The 22,158-nt window shown below is 41.6% G+C and overlaps 2 protein-coding genes across 3 annotated transcripts in view; one reads left to right on the top strand and one right to left on the bottom strand.

Annotated features, from left to right (window-relative positions):
- The window catches only part of zgc:110158 (uncharacterized protein LOC553590 homolog), a 37,838-nt gene extending 26,272 nt beyond the window's left edge, over positions 1 to 11,566 (top strand). The window contains exons 6-18 of one of the 2 annotated variants that reach the window (XM_053433853.1): positions 2,786 to 2,869; positions 4,006 to 4,065; positions 4,180 to 4,246; positions 4,805 to 4,869; positions 5,281 to 5,342; positions 5,450 to 5,495; positions 5,697 to 5,732; positions 5,841 to 5,895; positions 6,061 to 6,131; positions 6,356 to 6,434; positions 6,529 to 6,557; positions 6,673 to 6,774; positions 8,423 to 11,566. In XM_053433853.1, coding sequence (XP_053289828.1) covers positions 2,786 to 2,869; positions 4,006 to 4,065; positions 4,180 to 4,246; positions 4,805 to 4,869; positions 5,281 to 5,342; positions 5,450 to 5,495; positions 5,697 to 5,732; positions 5,841 to 5,895; positions 6,061 to 6,131; positions 6,356 to 6,434; positions 6,529 to 6,557; positions 6,673 to 6,774; positions 8,423 to 8,452 — 786 coding nt within the window. In that variant the 3' untranslated portion in view covers positions 8,453 to 11,566. The remainder of the gene's footprint in view (positions 1 to 2,785; positions 2,870 to 4,005; positions 4,066 to 4,179; positions 4,247 to 4,804; positions 4,870 to 5,280; positions 5,343 to 5,449; positions 5,496 to 5,696; positions 5,733 to 5,840; positions 5,896 to 6,060; positions 6,132 to 6,355; positions 6,435 to 6,528; positions 6,558 to 6,672; positions 6,775 to 8,422) is intronic. The other variant, XM_053433855.1, reaches the window with a different exon arrangement.
- Positions 10,094 to 19,881, bottom strand: LOC128451054 (ankyrin repeat domain-containing protein 34B). Its single transcript, XM_053434819.1, has 6 exons — positions 19,669 to 19,881; positions 18,922 to 19,104; positions 18,152 to 18,359; positions 15,963 to 15,971; positions 12,558 to 13,391; positions 10,094 to 10,152 (listed from the first exon to the last, which is right to left on the bottom strand). The coding sequence occupies exons 1-6, from the start codon at positions 19,879 to 19,881 to the stop codon at positions 10,094 to 10,096; spliced, it is 1,506 nt and encodes a 501-aa protein (XP_053290794.1).
- Positions 19,882 to 22,158: the final 2,277 nt, after the last annotated feature.

Genomic DNA, 22,158 nt, shown 5'->3' with positions numbered 1-22,158 from the left:
AAGACTTAGAAATAGTGCTTCTATTAGAGCGCCAGGATTACTGAACAATAAGTTATTTACTGATTTTAAATAAACTTTTAAACTTTGAAATTGATCTGAAAACAAATCATATCACCTAGATGTGGTTGTCCCAGGATTCCACAACTGTATTTAATGATTGTTAGTCCTGATAAAACAAGTTTGTTGCTCATAATTGTATCTAAAATTTTACATTGGACATCAAATTCTTATTGGCGGCTCTTTTATGTTAACTTAATTCTTCACATTTACAGGTTGGGTGCAGCTCTCCCACATATATTTCCTTTAATCCCAATATTTGTCCAAACAGTGTTTATTCCACTCCTGACACTTGCACTCACCACAGTCTCCGACGCTCACGCTCGTCTCACCGTGGCTCTGCTCACCCTTCGCTGCCGCTCAACCGATTCATGATACAAACCATCCCATACTCATCCTCTCTCCACCCCTTCAACTCCATCCACGTCTCTGTCTCTGACCTGTCCTGGCTCTGGTTTTTGTGTGTGTAATGGCTGTCTGAAGAGTGGAAACACAGCAACACACACACACAGATATTATACAAACACATGCAGGCGAATGAACGTGCACACACTCACAAACACAAAAACGCACACGTTCACCGTGAGGCAGCGGTGTGATGGACAGCTATGGCATTTGGCAGGAGGCACGATAAGGTGGTGGAGTAGAGTAGGAGAGAAAAAAAGCGACAAGATAGAGAGAGAGAGGGAAGGGTATGGAGAGATGAAGAGGGGTGAGAGGAGGAGTAGAAGAAAGAGAGGAGGAGGAGGGGCAATGTTGAAGATCAGTGCCACACACTGATTGTGGCCCAGTGTTGGTTTGTGTGGCTACCGACCACTTGCATTGTTTGTTGAGAGTGAGGCAATGTGCTGAGAGGGTGGAGGTGCTGGTGGGGGTACGAGTAAGAGTACCACTGTGAATAAGCAAGGGGAAGGGTGGGGAGGGGAGAGGGAGAGGAGAGACGCATGGAAGAGCTATTTATAACATTGGTGCGGGAGTGAGATTGGGCGAGTGTTTGAGTGTGCATGTGTTCTTGTGCGCATGTGTCACTGTGTGTGTGTGTGCACGAGCATGTGTGTGTGTTGTCTTCAAGGGACCTTAGAGTCAAAGCTCCGGTTGTTTTCTGCAGATGTGGCTCCTGCTCGTAGTCGGAGCTGATGTTAGCTCCTGAAACCTGAACGATGCCTAAACGATACGTTTCTCCTCAAAATACACAACTCTTCAGTAAAATTTACCACAATTAAATAATAATAGTTGAAAATTGGCAAGAATTGAATCAGATACCATTTGAGCAACAGTTTCTAGGTTCTACGAGTAATCAAGTCGTCTAGATTAATCACCAACTAGAGGATTGACAAAGGTTTTAATCATTTTTGTAAGGCAAAATGCATCTATGCTCTCTTATGACAATAACCTAAAACTCTGTTACTGATTTAATCATATAAAAAATATCTAAATACCTCCCCTTCGGATTGCCACTACACTATTTTCTGACATTTATTAACAAAACAGTTAATTGAGGAAACTATCAGCCGATTAATCCATAATGAAAATTGATGTTAGTTGCCATTAGGGCTGAGCAATAAAGCAATAACAATAATTATTGCTATATTTTTCTGCCCCAATATTAATATAACAAAGGTTCAATATATATATTAAAGAGGTCTAACTGGAAAACCGGATGTTCGATTCCCTGTTTCATTGCAGGAAAGTCAAATTATTTCAATCCGAGCGCCACTTATATTGTTCGATGTGCAAATGAGTTTGTGCTTCTCCACATCTTCTGCAAATACTCTGACTCTTAGACTTTTTAGTTTTATTAGGGTTATTTAACTTTTACGCCTGTAATGGCTCAACACAGGTGTTATCTATTACAGCCTGTTGAGGTAAATGGAGAAAATTCAGGATAATTCGTAGCCTCAGACCTTCAGACATCTCTGCTGGCTGCACATTGGTGCACGTGCCCCCAGACTCACTGAGGTAATCCACATGTGTTGTGTTTGTTCGCGTGTCCGGACGCCTGGGAGGGATACGTGGAAATTTCCATTTGCTGTTTTGTAAATTGGCCAGATTTTTTATTTTCTTCTGATTGCTGGAAAATTGAGGGGGGGGGGGACACGCTGATGGTGGTAGAGCAGAAGAGGGGCCGTGGCATAATGAGTTATTTATTAGGGGTTGTTAACCTCCCTTTCTTGGAGTTAAATGTCAGCGTTGTGTGGACGAGCCGGGGGATGTTCTCTTTGTGGACAGTGTCGCTCTGAGGTAGATTTGCATTTATCAGGAAATACAACTTAAAACGTATTTTCTTTATTTCCACCATCTTTCCTCTGATTTGAAGTTGCCACTAGTGCCTGTCCTGCCGCAGGAATCCTTTGGAAACACTGCCCCCATGTGGATAAATGGAAGAATTACATGCAATCTTCTGACCTGAGGCGTCCTGAGGATTGTCTCTTCCTGCCACACATGTCAAGCCCATCCCGCAAAATTATTATTATGCTTTAACTGATTTTTTTAAAATCCCGTTTCGACTTAATTGTTTCCCATTGGCTTTAATTCTGTGTTTTGAAGGATAACTTTGACAAATTTCCCCAAAAATGTTCAGCTGTCCCCCCCCTCTCCCACTCACTCCCCCCTTCTCCTCGTCCTCCTCTCTCTTTAATAACTTTTGATCGGGCAATTCCCCTTCAGGTGTAATCTGCCCTCCTGGCCCCTCCCCTCCCCTCTCTGACATCGCTCTTCTTTCTTAAAGGGACCACCCGGCTCTCAGCAGTCCCCCCACGCACAGCCCCCCCCACACAACCCCAGCAACCCTATGATGGGACCCCATGGCCAGGTAAGACACGAACACTTTCTCCCAAACACCCCTGTTTCTTTCATTCCCCCCAAACCCCCCTCCACACACTCACCTCCCCGTCGCCCACACACAAGCTCTTTCTCTCTCCATTCACCGCAGACACACATTCTTCTTCTTATTTTTCTTCTTCTTCTTCTCCTCCTCCTACCCTGGAGCCCTGTTAGTTCTAGTTTTGTTCTGGCTAATTCCCTGTGGATGTCGGCCCCTCCAGTTGCCAGCTCCGTTATGAAAGCGGAGCATCCAGAGGTAGCAGGGGCTGCTCCTCTTCAAGGCCCAGAATCGGTTGTCCCTATGTGGGATGAATAATTCACTCCGTGCCCCTCCCCCAGAGCAGCTTGTATGTGTATGTATGTGTGTGTGTGTGTGTGTGGCAAGGGGGTTGCACACTTTTTTGCTCCTCTACTCTTAACACACATGCACACGCACAATTGCACAAGTTACTTTATAAATAATAAGACAGGCTGTGTGGACACGTCACATAGACATAAAAAAAACACATGGGCACACACATGTACTGACAGTTGACACACACATACAGGACTGTCTGGATTTAAAGGGAACTTTCGTCAGCGTCTGTTTCAAGACTTATTCAGGAGAGTAGCTACCGATGGCACTGTGGAGGTGAAGCCGGGGTTTTGGCAGCGCAGAGCTTCATTCTTGTGGTTTCTGGTTTCTGAGTGTGTGCGAGAGAGTGCGGACATGCTTCCTCTAAGGTTTTTGAACGGCGTTGTCGTAGTGAGGTGTCTCTAACTACACCGGGCCGACCACAAGCCGAATCAGCTTACACCACAGTGACAGAAAACACACACACACATACTTATACACACACGCTGACCAACACAAATCCATGCTGTGGGAGTATAAAGAGAAAACAGATTCTGGCTCAGGTATATTTTCTCATGTTTTCAGGCTGATGTGTTGAATTTGATCTTTCAATGTCATCCTCCATCCTCCAGCCACGCCGTGTTCATGTGTTTGTCCTCAGTGCTGCTTCCTGTTCGAGTGCTCATGGATTTATCAATAATGAAAATGTCGTTTTCTCTCTGTCTTTCTTTCCCCCCTCCCTCAACTGCCTTTATTTCCCACCTTCCTACATTTCTCATTTCTCTTTCCAGCCTTTCATGTCACCACGGTATCCAGGTGGACCGCGTCCCGCACTCCGAATGCCAAATCAGGTACTGAGCTGGATTGTGACTTTGTTGACGCACTTTTTTGCTGAGTTTTGATAACTCTGAAAGTCCTAGTTAACACGGTTGTAGCAGAATGTTAATTCTTTTTTCTTTTCTCAGCCTCCTGGGGGAATCCCTGGATCTCAGCCGCTCCTGCCAAACAGTTTGGACCCAACAAGACCGCAAGGTACGACTGGGGCCGATGTCATGGTCCCAGGCCTGAGTTAGGACGCCTCAAAATGAAATATATTTGTTTTGTGTAGTAAAAACAATGTTTGTTACTTACTCTGTTAGGACTGTAAGAAATATTTTAATTATTGATCCTTCTATCGAGTTATCTAAAAAACAATATTTTGAATAAAGATAAATTCTAACACTTGGCAAATAGTTTGAATAGCATTTCACATCAAGTGAATATTCTATTACTAAAAAGCATTTTCAGTGTGATATAAATGAACTTTATTTGTACACTCCAGTCAACAAACTCTGGGTTGTGGGTTTATTAGACAGTTACTGGACTGAATACTTGAATACTGTATGTGTGTGAGACTCAGGAAGGGCTCTGCGGTGATATTAGCTGCTGAAGCCAGAGGGTTACAACTAATGGGATTAGGAGTATTGTCTGTGGCTCGTCTTAATTCCTGACTCTGAGAGACTAGACATATGTGTATTTACAGAGGCACAGGAGTGTGTGTGTATGTGACTGTCGCAGTGTGTGTTTGACTCTCTCGTCTGTTCTTCTTAGGACATCCTAACATGGGTGGACCAATGAGAATGAACCCCCCTCGAGGAATGGCCATGGGTCCACAGGTATGATGACACACACACGTTTTAACATCAATTAGAATGTAATGAAACACTTCATTGTCATTCAGCAGACATATTTAAGTCTCTCTTAAGAGTGTTTCAACTATATAACAATTAATTATATGGGTGTAACAATCTAATCATTCTACATTGCAAGTTCTAATATTAGAACTAAACTATCATCACATAAAACACATTCATATATTCTATATATATATATATATTTTCTTTTATGTCACTACAACAAATCAAACTTGGTCTTAGTTTGATTTTATGTTAGTTGCAGCTGCTGTTAGAAGATACAATGTGTTTTAGGGATAAAGTAACACAAACTTAAGAAAATAGGAACCTTTTTAGAACAGTTCCAGCAGTCTTCCCATCTCCTTACAGTGTTTCTCATGTCTTGTCTTACAGAACTATGGAGGCATGAGACCTCCTCCCAACTCTATGGGTGGTCCCATGCCAGGAATGAACATGTACGTTACACATTCCAATTAAACTCTTTTTTAAAAGTATTTAAAAACAGTCCCTAATTTTTGTTAATTTCTCCCTTCCCTTCCTTCTCCTTTCCTTTTCCCCTCAGGGGTCCCGGAGGAAGAGGACCTTGGCCAGGACCTAATGCAAACTCGGTGAGTCTGAATTCTGTTTTATTAAGCTGAACAAATGAAAGCTTTTTCCAACCATGTGGAGAGGTTTTAATTTGTTGTGTTGATACACAGAAATTAACGAAAAGTTTCCTGTAAAGGGATATTCAATAAACAAAAGTACAAACTCTCTGAATACTTACAATTGAGTTAAAAAACCTAACTTTTTAAACATTTCCCCTGCAGATAGCGTACTCCTCCTCATCTCCAGGAAACTATGTGGTGAGTTTAAAATCCATCAAAACCTGTGTAGGATAATATTTTGCTATTGTACTGATGAAGAAGTTCTGATCAGAGTCATTCTGACATCCATCATTGATTGATTCACAGGGTCCTCCAGGAGGAGGGGGTCCGCCAGGAACTCCCATCATGCCCAGCCCAGGTGGTGCGTCACCAAACTATGTCCCCTGCACTAACACAAGACATCCCTTCCATTTGTCTCCCCTGACTAACAAGCAGTCCCCTCTCTCCCACATATCACTTTCATGTACAACATTCAACATCATCTTCCTCAAGTCAAGCAACTAAAGTTTTTATTCTGAATTCTTAGACTCAACCAACTCCAGTGAAAATATCTATACAATGATGAATCCAATCGGACCAGGAGGCAACAGACCCAACGTGAGTCTTGCATGTGTTTGAAGTTCATATAACAAAAAATTACACAACTTTCACAATTATTCCAGCTCAAATAAGATTTGAACCACGTCACCGGACTCCAGTACGATTCAGCATTGGAGTAACACAACGCTGCCCCACTCTGAAATTTAATCTGTAAAATACACTATTTACACTATTCTGAGCTACAAAGGTCACAATCATTCACATGTACATCTTTTTAACAGTTCCCTATGGGACCTGGGCCTGACGGACCAATGGGAGCTATGGGAGCCATGGAGCCACACCACATGAACGGATCACTAGGTGGGTTTTAAAAACAGACTGACGTTTTATATCTCTGACAAATTTAAGCTGAAACGTTGAAAAATTGAACAACTTCTCTCCTCCTCGTCCTCAGGGTCTGGGGATATGGATGGGTTGCCAAAAGTGAGTAAAAATCTCTTAACTTTTCCTATTTGCTTAAATATTAATGTATAACCATGACGTTTCAACGCTTGAATGTGCACTTATAAGTATGTTTTCCCATCGTCTCTCCCTCCAGAGCTCTCCTAATAACATGGGGGGCATGAACAACCCTCCTGGAACGCCGAGAGATGACGGCGAAATGGGCGGGAACTTCTTGAACCCATTCCAAAGCGAAAGTGTAAGTAGAGCGAGTGGAATGCCATCTCACGACCCCTTAACAGTTATCCTTGACGCCCTGACATAAACCAGTGGAAGAATGCAAGCAGAGGGTTCACTTGAATTTGTCAGTATTAGTATTTTTCTGGTAAAGTTTGTGTCTCGTCCCTGTTTTTAGTTTTGACGCTGGTTAGTGGTGATGATTACAATTTATAGGTTTTTTTGTCGTAGGCCCTCTAATCTTCAAACAAAGCTTAACCTGACAAAGTAGAATAAGAAATGCCAAATTCACATGTAGCTCCCATAAGTTCATCTAGAGAGCGTAGCAGCTTGAAGCACCAGCAATCAACAGGTAACCACAGGCAAATAAAGAACCTGCTAGTTCTCCTGCACAGTTCCCACTCGCCACCTCGCATCCACACATTTTATTACTGTGATGATTACGACACATCACATTATTAGAGCTGATTTCATGTGCAGTCAGATCCACTCAGAACCAGAAACTCGTGGTGAAACAGCAAGAACCAAGTATCTCTTCATCCGGGTCACGTCTCTGACCTGTAGTTTTAAGTGCTACTTCTTGCTTAAACACAGACTTCATCCTGCCTGGGACACAGCACTTTAAATTACAAATGCAAAACGCAATCAGTCTAAATGGTCGTTAAAAACAGGGCTATAACAAACATCTGATGTTCTGCTTGCATTACAGCCGCTTACTTCTCACTTAGGAATCATTCTGTGCCCTCTGTATCAGTGATGTGATTATGGTTGATGTACTCTTCAGTGGAAATACCTTTTTCTATTTCATTTACTAGTTACATCTATAGGGTAAATAAGGAGTTAGGAGCATAGCAGATGGAGGGTGGTCGTGCTCCCTTGCATTGTTTAATATTGTGACTCTAACTTGTCCTGCAGAGCCACAGGGTGCTCAGGCTGGAATTATGTCTGAGCTCTAATACCTTGATTCAGCTAATGAGCAGTAGGACTGGGTATCGTTTCAAATAGAGTCTGACCGATGTAGAAAATATCTGATACTCATATATTGGACAATATAGCAAAAATTGGCCATGATTCCTAAGATGTTGCTTTTTAAACTCAAAGAAATATAATTGAGAGAAGAGATTTCACAGTTTACCATTAACTTAATTATAAAATAACTATAAATGGAAAGAAAACCAAATATTAATCACTTGTATTAAGAAATAAGAACATGGATAAAATAATTTGAATTCTGTTAATTAATAATCCTCATATGTCTATGAAAGGTTCATATCGTCTGATATTATCAGCCAATCATCAGTCGAGCTCTAGTTTGACTGAGCTGCATTTCTTCCATTTCTTACTATGAGGAATAGCATGTGGTCAACAAGATCGTTTACTCAGGGAAAACAGAACAAAATAGGCCAAACTCTTATTTAAATCAGTAAAGTTTAAGTTTGTTCCTAAAAAAGTTCCAGAGGTCAGATACCCAGCTCTTCTCCTCTGAGATTGAATTATTGCATTATTGATCATTGGAGCCAGACCGATTAGAGAACGATTAGAACCAAAGTCTGTGCTTCCTCCAGCTTTGCAGGGGCTGGGTTTGAGCGCCCTCTGGTGTTTGAATGTTGTCAGTGACATATCCACTCATCTGTGCCCTCCTCCCCCTTCCCCCCTCTCTCTCGTTTCAGTATTCACCCAACATGACGATGAGTGTGTGATTTTACTTTTTTTATTTTTTTTTGTATTTTTGTTTAATCCTCCCCACCCCCTATTTTTTTTTTCTTCAATTCAATCCTTACGTCACATCGGATTGGACCACCTTCTCACACATACATACACACACACACACACACACACACACACACACACACACACACACACACACACACACACACACACACACACACACACACACACCCCCTTTGCCCCTTTCTCCCCTCCGCCAACACGGGATCCGCTATTCTCCCCTTCCCCCCCAACCTTCTCACTGGGGAACTCTCCGGCCACGCAGCCTTCCGGGACAGCCCTCGAGCATGCTGGGACTCTAATTAAGACGGGCCCCCCCGGAGCATGCAAGATGGCCGGCGGTCTGAACAGGAAGCAGTCGCAGAGCCACAGGAAGAGCCTGCTCTCTGACTCCGGCCCTGGCCTCCCTGGCTTCTTGTCAGGGTCTAGACAATGAGCGAGGGATGGAGGACGAGCGCAGAGAGAAAAGAGGGAGAGAGGAGACTGGACAGAACAGCCCTCCCCCCGAGGACTCAGTCTCTTTGCAGCTGCCTGGAAGCTTCTCAACTACGACTTTTTTATCGTCTTTTTTTTTTTCCTCCTCCCGTTGTTGTTGCTGTTCCCGACAGATTCAGTGGAGGGTCGGACTAAACAACCCTTCGCCCCACACATCGCTGTGTGTACATTTTGAACAGAGGTGTCGTGATGATCGGTGAACTCTTTATCCTCCCCACTCCTTCTTTTATTTTTTGTGTATGTATTGTATCATTGTTATTTTTATTATTGTATTATTGTTATTAATGATATTGCTATGATCATTTTAAGATTAGGTTCTAATTTCTGTTGTTTCTAAGGGCACATGATTATGATGAAGTCATTACATGTGCACACACACAATCTGAACTTATTCGCTGTGTAACACTGCCCCCTGCAGGTGAGATTTGATCCATCATGGTACTGATCGGGCCTGTTTTTTCAAAATGTTTTTCACAGGTTTCTTTAAAATCGCTAAATTGTGAACTTGTCCATTAACTCACACCAGAAGAAGTGGCTCCTCCTCTTTTCTTTTTTATTTAGTAGCTTCCATGCAGTGAAATGCACAGCTCTATTTATTTATGTACTTCATTTGTCGTATAAAATCATTGTTACTTTTTCTTTCGAAGTGTTATCCCTGTTTTTTTTGTTAACTGCAGAACTAGTAGCAACCGTGTAAATATGCAGATCCTCTCTTTATCTCCAGCTGACGCCATCAGCCCCGTCTCTCCGAGCCCTAAAGGTGCTGAGTCACAAGTGTCCACCTTCTGTTGTTCCCACTCATGCTGCTTCCACTAACGCTGCCCACTTCGGTCACCGCTCACTCCGGTGTGAACGTACGCTGCATTTGATCGTCTCTCTGCTGACTTGTAGTGAACACTCGGATTGTTTTTCGTTTGCTGATGAGTCCTGAACACACTGTGATGTATGTCTGTGCTTTTTTTGGGGGGGGAATTTGCGTTCACACACACACACGCATACAGTTGTGTAGCTTGCAGACGTTTTGTTGTCGTACATGCGGTGCTCCCCCTTCGCGGTCGCTCCTGGTGAAAGGACTTCTGGCTCTTTGCCGGTCGGATCCTTGGGTGTTTAGTTTTTGTTTAAAGCAGGCTGTAACGAGTGGTCTCCCTCCCTTCGCTCATCCCCCCCCCCCCTTCACCTTTCCAACGGGCCAGCGTCAACACAACCACCCACACTTCACCCCTCTCTAATTTCATTTGTACAACTCTTCATCTTTTTTCGACTTTGGTTTCTTTTTGTAAATACTGTAAAATGCATTTTGATATCATTGACATGTTTTGATATTTCAGATCACAACTTAACAGTGGATCAGAAAAACTCGCTGATTCGGGGCAACTTGTGTGTATTTGTTCAGAGATGGTTGTGTCTTTTACTCAGAAATAATATGAATGATGAGAAACAGAAACTGGAGCTGCTATGGACTATTATGCTATTTCACCTCATCACAGACAGAAACCTGGGGCTTTACTGTGCGTCCGGGCTGTAGCGTCGGGGGGGTGTAGGAGGACGAGGCAGGACGCTTTTTGTAGTCGAGCGTGTGTGAACTCTTCGCTAACTCGCTGTCTCACACACGCACAAACACACACACACACACATATACGTAAACTCCCCTGCCTCTGTGTTTTGGAAACCGGTTTCGTTTGTGGCTGCAAAGAAAAACCACATCAGGGCATTTCTTTTTTCACCATTTGACAGAACAGAGTAAAAGAGGTAAATCTTTCGAAAATGAAACTTGTCCCTTCTTTACCTCCGACGCACTGCATCTCAGCTTTTACCATTTGAACACAACCGGGCCACACACAAACACACACACACACAGGACACTGGCTCTCAATCCAACACACCAGGGACCAGAGTACAGACTTTACTATGAAGGATTTTTTTTTTTTTAATCTATTTAAAAATGGGGTGGGAGAAAGAGGAAAAAAAAAAAAAACTATGGACAGATTTGTTTGCGAAGAAGAGGTAGAGGGAGCGGGACCAGCGGTTTCCTCCCCTGTACTTTTGAAATACTGTTGTATAAAATGCAGTCAAACTTCTCTATCTTTCTGTCCTGTAAGTAAAGCTGTCACAACGTTGATCATTTCTGTATTTCTATTGTGCTGATGTATAATACTGTAACATTCAGGGGGAGGGGGGGTTACCAGAGGATGTTTTTGGGGTGCGGGAGTAAAAGATTTTTCAGTTTCTCCCAATTTTTTTTTTTTTCTTTCCCTCTTGATGACAAAGCAGTATTGAATATGAGGCAGCCTGTCCTTGGGGAGTTGCTTTGTATCTCATGTTAGGGTAGTTTCAGATCCTAAATGTCTCGTGTAGTAAAATAAGAGGTTCCTTCTTCGTATGTTTCTTTATATTGTAAAGTTTCTTTAGATTAAAAAAATGTTGCTTATTGGAAAAAAGGTGGGAAAACTGCATTGATAATAAATGTTTTTTTTTTTTTTTTTGGTTTTGTTTTAAGTTTCATCAAGTTGTCAGTCGTTTTTGCCTGTGTCCCCCTTGTTGTAGATACATATTAAAAACAAATAAAATGACTTCACTCCTTTTGCCATGAACGGAAGCATTTTTTCATCTTTGCATTTCTAGATTTATTTCCACAAATCTGACTGTTTTTATTTTGTTTGAAATTAGCGTCCTACAGTGAAGAAAACTGATTTCTGGAAAGTATCTGTATTCCAAGAAAACTGATAAATACAAGATTTTCCTACATGTTTTCGGGATCAAAAGATAACCAGGAAAGGAAGAATTTATGAAATGTGTTAAATACCTTTTAAATTTTACCCTTAATTTCTCTGTTTTTATGACGTTAAACTCTGGCATCAGTCACACTACTAGGAAACAGTTGAATGTGAAATTACATTTTATTGTACTAATTCTATAACAATTAAATATATCAAAGCAAGTGAACCCAATAACAAGCTTTTGTGTACGGCCTGAGAGAAGCCTATATATATCCCAAATCCTTCAGATTATAGCTATACCTAGAGCTGCAAATAATAGCTTCCATAAAATGAAATTACTGTTTATTGTCTTGATAAATATCTTCGAATTGCTGATGGCCAGCATTTACAAGAATCGGATGAAACCCCGAAAATTTTAATTTAAGCGTGATAGCAAAAGCTAAACCGGCAAATACTCACTAAGTTATTGACATATTCCTGATTCTTTATTACAAACTCTTCATTTATATCATCAAAAACATTAGATTTCTAGATTCATCTATAAATTGATATGTCTCTATATGTTGAGGTTGATTATCATGGTGCCTCCTGAAGCCACCGTATCGTACCCTAACCCTAACCAGATCAAAAAGTAAGATTTATTGTAAGGGATGTTTAAGGTAAATTGTTCTTAAGCATTTTGAGCTTATAAGATTATTGACAATGAGGATCCAACGAGATGTGATCTCAGACATAGAAACAAATCTATCCTTGGACTGTGGCGACTGATTGCTTTCTCATGTGGATCATCTGGTTACAGAGGGATGAAGATGCCTCCAGCAGAAGTCTCAGTCGTGAAGGCCCATGTGGTTCGTCCTGTCTCCTCTGATCTGGTCGAGCTGCACCGAGTGACGACGCAGTGACCTCCTGCTCCTCTCAGCACAGCAGGAGGCCGCAGGAGCCACCAGGGAGGTGAGAGAGAGGGAGAGGGGGAGCGGGGGGAGTAGTGTCCGTCTCCCAGGTGCTCCTGAAGAAGAGGAGGGTGTGGAGGGCGGATGAGGCAGAAACACCATGCTCCGGCTTTTAGCGAGGGAGCTCCGGCTCGGTACCTGCAGGTGAGAGTCTGACTGGTGGACCAAGGGCGGGAGGTGAAGGGGAGGTGGGACCACCGTGACGGAGGGGAGGGTGTTCCTGCGGAGGTGGGAGTGAGGTGAGGGGCAGACAGGAAGCTTAGTGACTGAGCTCCTCTGGGTCGGTTGGTCCCGCACTGAACCTGCAGGTGTCAGACTCCTCTTGGAGATCAGTCGGCTCACGGTTGCCTGAGAGGAGCTCGACTCTGTGAGGGGGGGCCCGGACTGAGAGACCCTCAGAGGGAGATCCTCTGTGCCCCTGTGGAAAGTCTCTCCTCCATGTCTGCCATCCCCTCTGTGAACCAGTCTCACCCTCCTTTCTTCCACCCTGAACTGATGGAAATGTGACTCCTCATCCTCATCCTCTCTTCTCTCATTCTCGCTCCCTCCTCCCCCTCGTCCCAAATCCTCTCTGCCTCCCTGCTCCTGCCGGCTCCTCTCCCTCGTGCCCTCCTCATAAGCTCTGTTCAGACAGGCCAGGTTGTGAATGGCCAGCCACGGTTCAGATAACAGCCTGTGTCTGGGAGTGTCCCAGCGGCTCAGTGGACTCAGCTCGCCGGAGGGACGTCTGCTGCTGCTTCCTCTCTTAGCTGAGGGATGAGACACAGTGTGTGAGTGTAGATCACATGTAGAGTAGTGCTGATCATTCCATACTATGTTACATTCTACATCATTTAATATATATATCGACTGAAAGAGTGACAAAAATCATCTTAAATTCTCAAATTAGCATTTCAGAATGCTGTGTTGTTGTGTTGTCTTTTTTCTTATAACAATATATAGCGATGGATGACACGTCTCCATTTTCTCCTACTTTCCTAACCGACCAATCGGTGTTTAAGTGTAAGCCTCAGCTGTCAATCATTTTGTTGCATAAAATAACCAATTAAAACCAAACGTAACTGAAAAATGAACATTGGATCAAACATTGGCGGGAATGTGACAGAAACAGTCTTTGAGAAGAATTTATTTAATGTGTAGTTTGACTTTTTAGTTTGGTCCATGTTCCATCTACTAACATGGAGGAGGCTGGGTTTATGCTGCAGTCGGCCACCAGGGGACGATCAAGATGATTTGGCTTCACTTTTGGGGAGCTGTCATATCGTCCATCTTTATATATCTATGTCTGTGGATGTTTGAAATGTGTGCGAATATTTTTGTTTGTGTGTTTTCAAAAAAATTATTTTGATCTGCAAATATCACAGAAACACAACATCTTTAAAAATATCAAAATGGCAACACTGGACATAACATGAAGTTGCTGGGAGTGTCATTAACATTGGATTTAGAGTTTGGTTGTTAGACAAAAACAAACGCTCTGGACAATTCAAATTAATCCAGATTACAGAGACAGAGGTAAAGTCAGTGGATCGGTGGGATAGATCATTAGATATTCAAGTCTCGACTGTGGCCCAACAACTAATCTGTCTCTAGTGTGGCCAAAAAAAGAAAGTTGCACAGGTTTTTAAGATAAGGGGAGTTTTATTCTGAAACTGTGCCTAATCTGCCAATCTCCCCCCCCCCCCCCCCGTCGGTCTCTCTCACGGATTACGTGTCAGTTCCTGTAGAAGAAGTGTAGCTTCATTTATTGTAATGCAGCGTTTATAGATGACTGCACCTCACCCAGGCAACACATTTTCATTTTCTGTCTAGACTTCGCCTTTATTAAACACTGCTCCGCCACAACCATGAGAGTTGCAGACACCTTCAGATAGAACTGATCCCAGCCTCAAGATGGAGAAGCCCCCACTTTACTGTAAAAGGTTTTTTGTTGAATTTAGATTCCTCACAGATGGACCTTTCTTCTCGTGCTTCTAGAGAATCATTCCTTTAAGAATGAAAACAGTATTTGACAAAGCAATTCTCCAAGAAGGTCGATTTTTGATCAGATCACACACTTTTCCTCAGCAGATGGATTTTGCAGATAATGTTTAAAAGCTGAGTTTGAAGTTTCAATCTTCACCTGGAAAGAGATTCATAAAATGGGCCTTGTGGTGAGATTATTTTTAGTCAAGCTGCAGTCTCTGGTTGAAAGTTCTGTTTTTCTTCCAGCAGTTTATAGTCAGTATTTTTAAAATGTGACTATTAACAAAGTAGAACATTGGAACAAATTTATCTGTCCCTTTAGAAAACCAAGCTGCAACACATTGCACACAATCAGATATATCAGTTGCCTAAATATGACTAATTCTTCCTCATCAAGATCCATGAATTATTTCCTGGGAAATTGTTGAAAATTTCAAAATAAAATTATATTAAAAACTCCCTGAATCCATCAAAAAAAATGCATGCTTTTGGGTGGATCCTTGTCCCATCTCTCCAGCAGGTTTTGAGGATATACCTTTAGTAGATTTTATTTGGACATGGACATGACAATGTCATTGGACGAACCAGATGCATTGTTTACAGTGTATTAGCATAAATGCTAGTTTACAACACCTGTCCACAGGAGGCTTTTTGAAAACAACAAAAGAAACTGAACAAGACAGAAACAAGATCAAATACTGATAAAAAACTGATAGTGATAATTAAAAAGAGTAAAACTGCAGTATACAGTAGAGTACAGAGCAGCAATATAATGAGTTGAATATATATATATAGGCTACGTAGAGAACAAAGGCAGCATGATCAAACAATAACCAGTTGTAAATTATTTGTGTGAGCACTGTTGATTTGATTTGAGCCGTTGTTTTAGTTCCCTGTTAAAAGTGTTGCTGTTAGTCTCTAGTTTTAGACTAGTGGGCAAGAGGTTCCATAGTTTTGCCCCCTTTGCAGAGAAGACAGACTGACCGAAGGATGTCCTGTGCATGGGAACAAGACAATCACCATTGATGGAGGCTCGTGTATTTGCCCGACGAGAGCTCTGACGTCTGATGGCCAATTCAGACAACAGTGGTGACACATGGTTATTTACACACTTGAAAAACAATTGAAGATGACTAAAATTAATAAAGTTATCAAAGGTGAAAAGGTTGTGTTTTTTTAGAATGCCGCAGTGATGCCATCTCATGGGTTTCCGGTCCATGACTTTTATTGTCTGTTTGTATATTGAGAAGATAGGTTTTAATGCAGTAGAAGAAGCTTGTGACCATGATGTGATACAGTATGACAAATGAGAAAATATCATAGCGTGCATAAATAATTTGGCCGTTTGACATGACAAGTCCCTTCTTATGAAACGGAAACAGTTTAGATTTAGTTTTGCCTTTTTTGCAACATACTTAATTTGCGTAACAAATTTTAAATTCTGATCCAGGATGATGCCCAGATATTTTACTTCATTTACTGATTCAATTAATTCATTTTTGATCCGTACCTCGAAAACATCGGTGATAGGCCTATTACGGATGGAGAAGCACATAGAGACGGTTTTCTTCACATTAATGGTCAAGTGAGACAGCTCAAGCCATTTTGAAATGCTGAGTAATGCTTGTGTCAGGTGCTCACCTGCTAAGCTGGGTGTTTTACTGGACACATGGATAACAGTGTCATCAGCATACATTTGACAGTTGGACCCCGGACAGCAGTTTGGTAGGTCATTGATATACATAGAAAACAACAGTGGACCAAGTACAGACCCTTGCGGTACACCCATGCTGTTGGCACGCAGATGGGACCTGACCCCATTGACCCTGACACATTGCTCTCTCCCCTCCAGGTAAGATGCAAACCACTGCAGAGCTTCTGATGACATTTTGAACGATTTTAACTTGTTCATTAGAGTACTGTGGTTTACCGTGTCAAAGGCCTTTTTTAGGTCTAGGAACACTGCCCATACAACAACATTTCCTTTATCCATTGAAGCTTTTATGTTTTCAAGCAAATAACAATTAGCTGTTTCAGTTGAGTATTTCTGTCTAAACCCAAACTGCTGTGGATGAAGCAGCTGGTTAGACTCTAGATGTTCCATTAGTTGCTCAGCTATAATTTTCTCCAGAACCTTTGAGACAACAGGGAGGATAGCAATAGGCCTATAATTACTCGCTATGTCCTTGTCTCCTGATTTATAAACAGGGGTAATTATTGCAGTTTTCCAGCTTTCTGGGAATATTTTGGTTTGTATAGACAGGTTAACTAAGTAAGTGATTGGCTCTAACAAGTAGCTCTGATGTTTCTTGATTAATGCAGCATGAAGATTATGAATACTTGGAGTTACTCATGTTTGTGATCACCTTTTCAACTTTATCATGAGATACCAATTTAATATAAAAGGAGTCAGAATGAGCATTGTCAAATTCTTTGGTAGATGATTCCGTAGCTTTAAAATTACTCGCCAGCTCTTGTACAGACTCAATAAAAAAGCTATTAAAACATTTGCAATGGACTCATTACTATGGATAAGAGTATCACCTACTTTCAGACTGGTTATTTTGGGGTGTTTATGCTTGCTGGAGTTGGTTAGTTTGTTTATATGTTGCCACAGCTTTGAACTATTACCATTGGCCTCTTCAATGAGTTTGGAGAAGTAATTGGTCTTGGCCTTTCGTAATTCAGACACTACTTTGTTCCTCAGGCCTGTAAAGACAAGGTGGTCAGTGTTGTGTTTTGTTATTAAAGACCTTTTAAGAGCAAGATCTCGCTTTTTAATGATCTGAAGGATATCACTGTTGACCCATGGAAGAGATAATTTCTTGGGTCTGCTTTTCCAGGTTTGTGTGTATTTATCAATTAGATCACAAAGAGTTGAGACAAAGTTGTTGGCACTGTGGTTTAGATCTTGCTCTTTAATTACCTTTTCCCAATTAATTTCACTCAAGTCATGTTCAAAGTCACCAACTTTTGACTTGGGAATTGCAGTTGTTAGAATTAGATTTTCTGTTTTGTTGTGGTGTACTAGGCGTTTTTTTGTTAGCTTTCGTACCATCAGTGTCATATTATGATCTGAAAGGCCAGTTATTAGATTATATGTTTTTGTAACCCTCTCTGGCCTGTTTGTAAAAATCATATCAATAAGGGTTTCACTTTTCCTAGTGATTCGAGTAGCTCTACTGATCAGCTGTTTGTATTTAAATTTCTCCATTGTTGATTTTAGTTTTGATTTACCACTTTTATCCAGCCAGTTGATGTTAAAATCCCCAAACAACATACATTCATGACAGTTATCGACAACAGAGGCTGCAAGAGGTTTTGTGTAATTATGCTGACAAACAAAAAAAATTTACAAACAAACAACAGGGGGGAAACACAACTTCTTTTGTCGGGAGAATTACTGAATATTCTAAAAGTTTACCTGAATTAATCTGCACTGAACATAACGTTTGCTTTTAATCTCATTAAAATGACCTGGTGTCATGTGCATTAACGTGCACGCTCAGCAGCATTAATCTTCCAACTGAACAGTTTCACTCACTGAAGTTGAAGATGTTCTCTCCCTCAGGTGAGCTGGGCGAGCTCGTCTTCAGCACGATGTCGGACGGGGACATGCAGGACACCGGCGAGTTGTTGGGGGAGGGGGGGACGTTCAGGTAACGTCTGGTCACCGGGCCGCCGCCCACACCGACCTCTGTGGTGATGATGATGATGTCACGGCCCCTGGCCCGACAGGCGTCCATCAGCACCTGTAGAACATAAGCACTGGTGAGGGGATCTTTGGCCATTGATTGAAAGAGGAAAAAAACTTAAATAGAAATGTTAAAATATTGACGTATCTGCTTTGTTGAATATTGTCCTAATACTGTATGTTACTTTATACTTTTACTCCATACGATTTACAGGCGAATACTGTTTTATTAGAGTATTCCACATTTATCTGACAGCTAAAAAATTACTTTCTTTTCAAACCAAGAATTAACATCCAAAACACTTAATAAACGTATAAACTATGATGCATTGTTGTAGATTTAGATGAATGCATAGTTGTTGTTTATTGTAAATAACTTCATCATCGTCTCACAACAATAAAACACGCCTAATACATTAATGATAATTATCAATATTATATATGTTATTATATAATAAACATGTAATAAACATGTAGATATTTATTCCCCCATCTTTATACGTCATTATAAATCATTAAAACTCAAGTTCTCTCTTCCCGTCTACCCTCCCTCCTCTTTATCCCCTTACTCGTTTGGATTTTTCATTTTCCCTGATCACTCCTTCCCTCTCCTGACTGACCTCCAGTGTGGGTTGGTGCTGAGCGTTGATGGCGTACACCAGAGCTGAGGCTCCGGAGTAGTCCTCCATGCTGGGGTCGGCCCCGGCAGACAGCAGGGTGGATGCCACCTCAGCTCCTGCTCGCTCCATGCAGGCGTACATCAGAGCGGTGCGGCCGGCACGGTCCTGTACGTTAGGATTTGCCTGAAAAGAGAAAAGAAACATTGAATGTTTCTTATTAACATGAACATAACTCATGCATCATCTATACAACATCATATAAAGCCTTGGTCAAGGCCCAGTGTAAGCTAGGAGTCAGTCGAACAACTTGTTGGCTCTTTCATGTTCAGAAATCCAAATGTAAAGGACATTAGGATGATTGTTTGTTGCTAATGATCTTCTGATCTTCTCACTCTTTGGTCCTGCCTCTCGAGTGAGAGACACTTTATGAGACACTTGCTCTCTAATGCTCCGTCCTCTGTACAATCCTGAAGTGTCTTCCCTCAGAGAACATTGTGTTCTGCTCCTCAGAGCCAAAATCTAAAGGAACAGTTTGGTCGCTGGACGAGGACACACGCTGATACATTAGGAACCTATTTACTATGCATTAAAAATACACCGCTCTTACTGCAGGTGCAGGTTTATTATGCATTAGAAATGCACTTGAATCAATATCTGGTTGAGCTTACATTCAGACCTATATGCAAAAAATTGGATTTAAGTGCTTTCTAGGTTGAAACTGTAAATGTTAGTTGGTGCGGGGCTGACCTTGTTGTGGAGCAGGTATGTGAGGAGCTTCACTGTCTCGGGCCCGGCCGGCTCTCCTCTCAGGGCCTTACACGCAGCCAGCAGCGCCGTCTCTCCTTGGGGGCAGCGCCCGTTGACCTGAGCCCCCCCGTCCACCAGCAGGCGCACCAGCCGGAGCTTACCTGAGGCTGCTGCACTGATGAGTGGGTTGCAGTCAAACAGGGGGTCCCCCATCGCCTGGAGAGAGGCCGGAGGAAAACACTGACAATTTGATTACTCCAATTTCACTTGACCACATCTTTTACCAACTGTGTCTCGTAAAATCTGGTCTGTATAGCACAGTGATCCTAATGTTATCCCAATAGTATTATTTTTTTAATGTACATGATTATATTTTTTAATGAGCTATTGTATTTTGGTGTTATTTCTTCACTAAATTGGCTTTTTTCCTCACAAACAAATACAATTCCCCAACAAAAATACACTAAATGAAAGTATGAAATGCAGAAGAAGTAGAAATATACATTTTAAGTAACCTTTTGTCGCGGTTGTCTGACAGATGTCTCACAAACTGTCACTAACTTGTAATACCAATAAAAAGCTTTAAACAGGCATCATTCATGGTGAGTCAATGTAGATTCAATGAAAATTTAAGTTATTGTTATTATAGATGCTTTAAAAATCAACATGGACATGACATATGCAATCAGCAGGGTGATATATGAACAGTTACCCAAAGCAAAGCTGAAACTTACCTTGATTTATTCAGAGTAGCTGCAGAGAGAATTCATTATGTTTATTCCATCATTGCCTCGACCCAGTGAAAAGTTCCCGTCCTCATTCCACTGACCTGCGAGGACACTACCTTTCATCCGCTGCCTCAGTCAGTGACTCGTCTGTCCCGATCTGTCCTCTCTGTCCCCGCTGGGCGGAGAGCGGACGCTCGTCCCGCAGAGAGCGTTCAAAACACTTTCCAGTCCAAAATGTCAACTGCACTACAAAGACCCACAAACCCTTTGATATGTGTCGGCTTTGAAACAGGCCTCATCTGCCTGTTGGCCACCGTCTGCGTTCAAACACACACACACACACACACACACTCCAATGCAGACACACACACACACACATAAACTCTCATCAGCTTTTTTGAATGTAAAGTTTGTGATGCATTTGTTCTCTTTTTTCATCCAGTATTTGCCTCTGCCTTTTGTTCTCTGTGGAGCGGCTGTTCAGTGAAATAAATAAATTTGACTTGAATGAATTGATAAAGAGAGAAAGAGATTCAAGCTCTGAGCCTGTGTCTGTGATGAGATCAGGAAAAACACACAAACACTAAACGTAGGTCAAACAGAAAGTTGGAGCTGAACAAGAGAAAAGGTTGTGTCTCTAATCTTATTGGCTGCAAAAGGTTGATGCATTACTCATCTATATGATGCCTTTATCTGACTTCATAGTGACATCATGATGATGTCATTCCTACCATATTATCATTCATTATTTTTTTATCTATATAAACGTCCGGTCTCGTCCAGAGGAAGCAGCAATACCTTGAATTAAGTGACATCATTTTCTGAGTTCAATCCATCAAACTCATTAAAGTGAATATCAGTCACATTACATTGATTATCCAAAAATAAATAAATGAAAGTTTCATATGTGATAATATAACAGAACAATGACTTTGCATCCAAGGTTACAGAATGCAATGTGATGTAAAACAGTGTGAGCTCATTATTTAGTTAATGTCTCCATGTAGAAAATAACTTAAATCCTTTAATGCGATTAAAGTTTGAGGAGAGTTTAGAAAACCTGACTTTACTAATAGGAAATCTATCGATTACAAGGTTTGTTGTTACATTAACATTTTAGAGATATCGTCTTTTTCTTTGTTGTCTCGTGTCACCCAGAAGACAGACGGGTTTAGGGACAGTGACAAAATAATGCATGACTGTTCCTGGATCAGTTCCACAAAAGATGCATCTGACGTCAATGTCAATGCATTTGGCAATTATTGTGTAACATGGGTGAATATTATGTCTAACAAAAGGAATTTCTCTAATCTCGTCAGAAAACATCACAAACATTCCTCACTCCAGTTCATCTTGTCCAGTTTGTGAATTCCAAAGAACCCGGCTCTTGGGGGAATTTTTATTACAGTTTCGCCCCCCCCCCCCCCCCCCCCCCCCCAAAAAATGGAGAAATTACATTAATGTCAATTACAATGTGTAATTATTATTGTGTCATATGGGCACAATTCATGTACATTCTAAAATGGATTTCTCAAATTGTTGTTGTTGTTTACAGAATTGGAAGAGACACAACCATGCATTACTTTTGTTTATGTTTATGTCCAATCTTTGAATAAAAAAAACAAAACACGTGCTGGTTAAATCCTGTTGTGATCAAATGTTTGTAGTTCTCTGATCTATAAAACACAATAACCTGACGGAAATGACGTGACCAGTCCCACCAGAGAAAATCCCTGCGTGTGAGGGGAGGGGTCAGGAGGAG

Source organism: Pleuronectes platessa, chromosome 11 (assembly GCF_947347685.1).
Source record: "Pleuronectes platessa chromosome 11, fPlePla1.1, whole genome shotgun sequence".
Lineage (NCBI taxonomy): Eukaryota > Metazoa > Chordata > Actinopteri > Pleuronectiformes > Pleuronectidae > Pleuronectes > Pleuronectes platessa.
This window is presented reverse-complemented; position numbering and strand designations above follow the sequence as displayed.

What these genes read in the sequence shown, in the direction of transcription:
- LOC128451054 (XM_053434819.1), bottom strand. Translation starts at nt 19,881, where the DNA reads ATGGGGGACCCCCTGTTTGACTGCAACCCACTCATCAGTGCAGCAGCC. An exon ending in CATACCTGCTCCACAACAAG is followed by an intron (nt 19,105 to 19,668) that starts GTCAGCCCCGCA and finishes TTCTCTTTTCAG; the next exon opens with GCAAATCCTAACGTACAGGA. An exon ending in AGCACCAACCCACACTGGAG is followed by an intron (nt 18,360 to 18,921) that starts GTCAGTCAGGAG and finishes TATGTTCTACAG; the next exon opens with GTGCTGATGGACGCCTGTCG.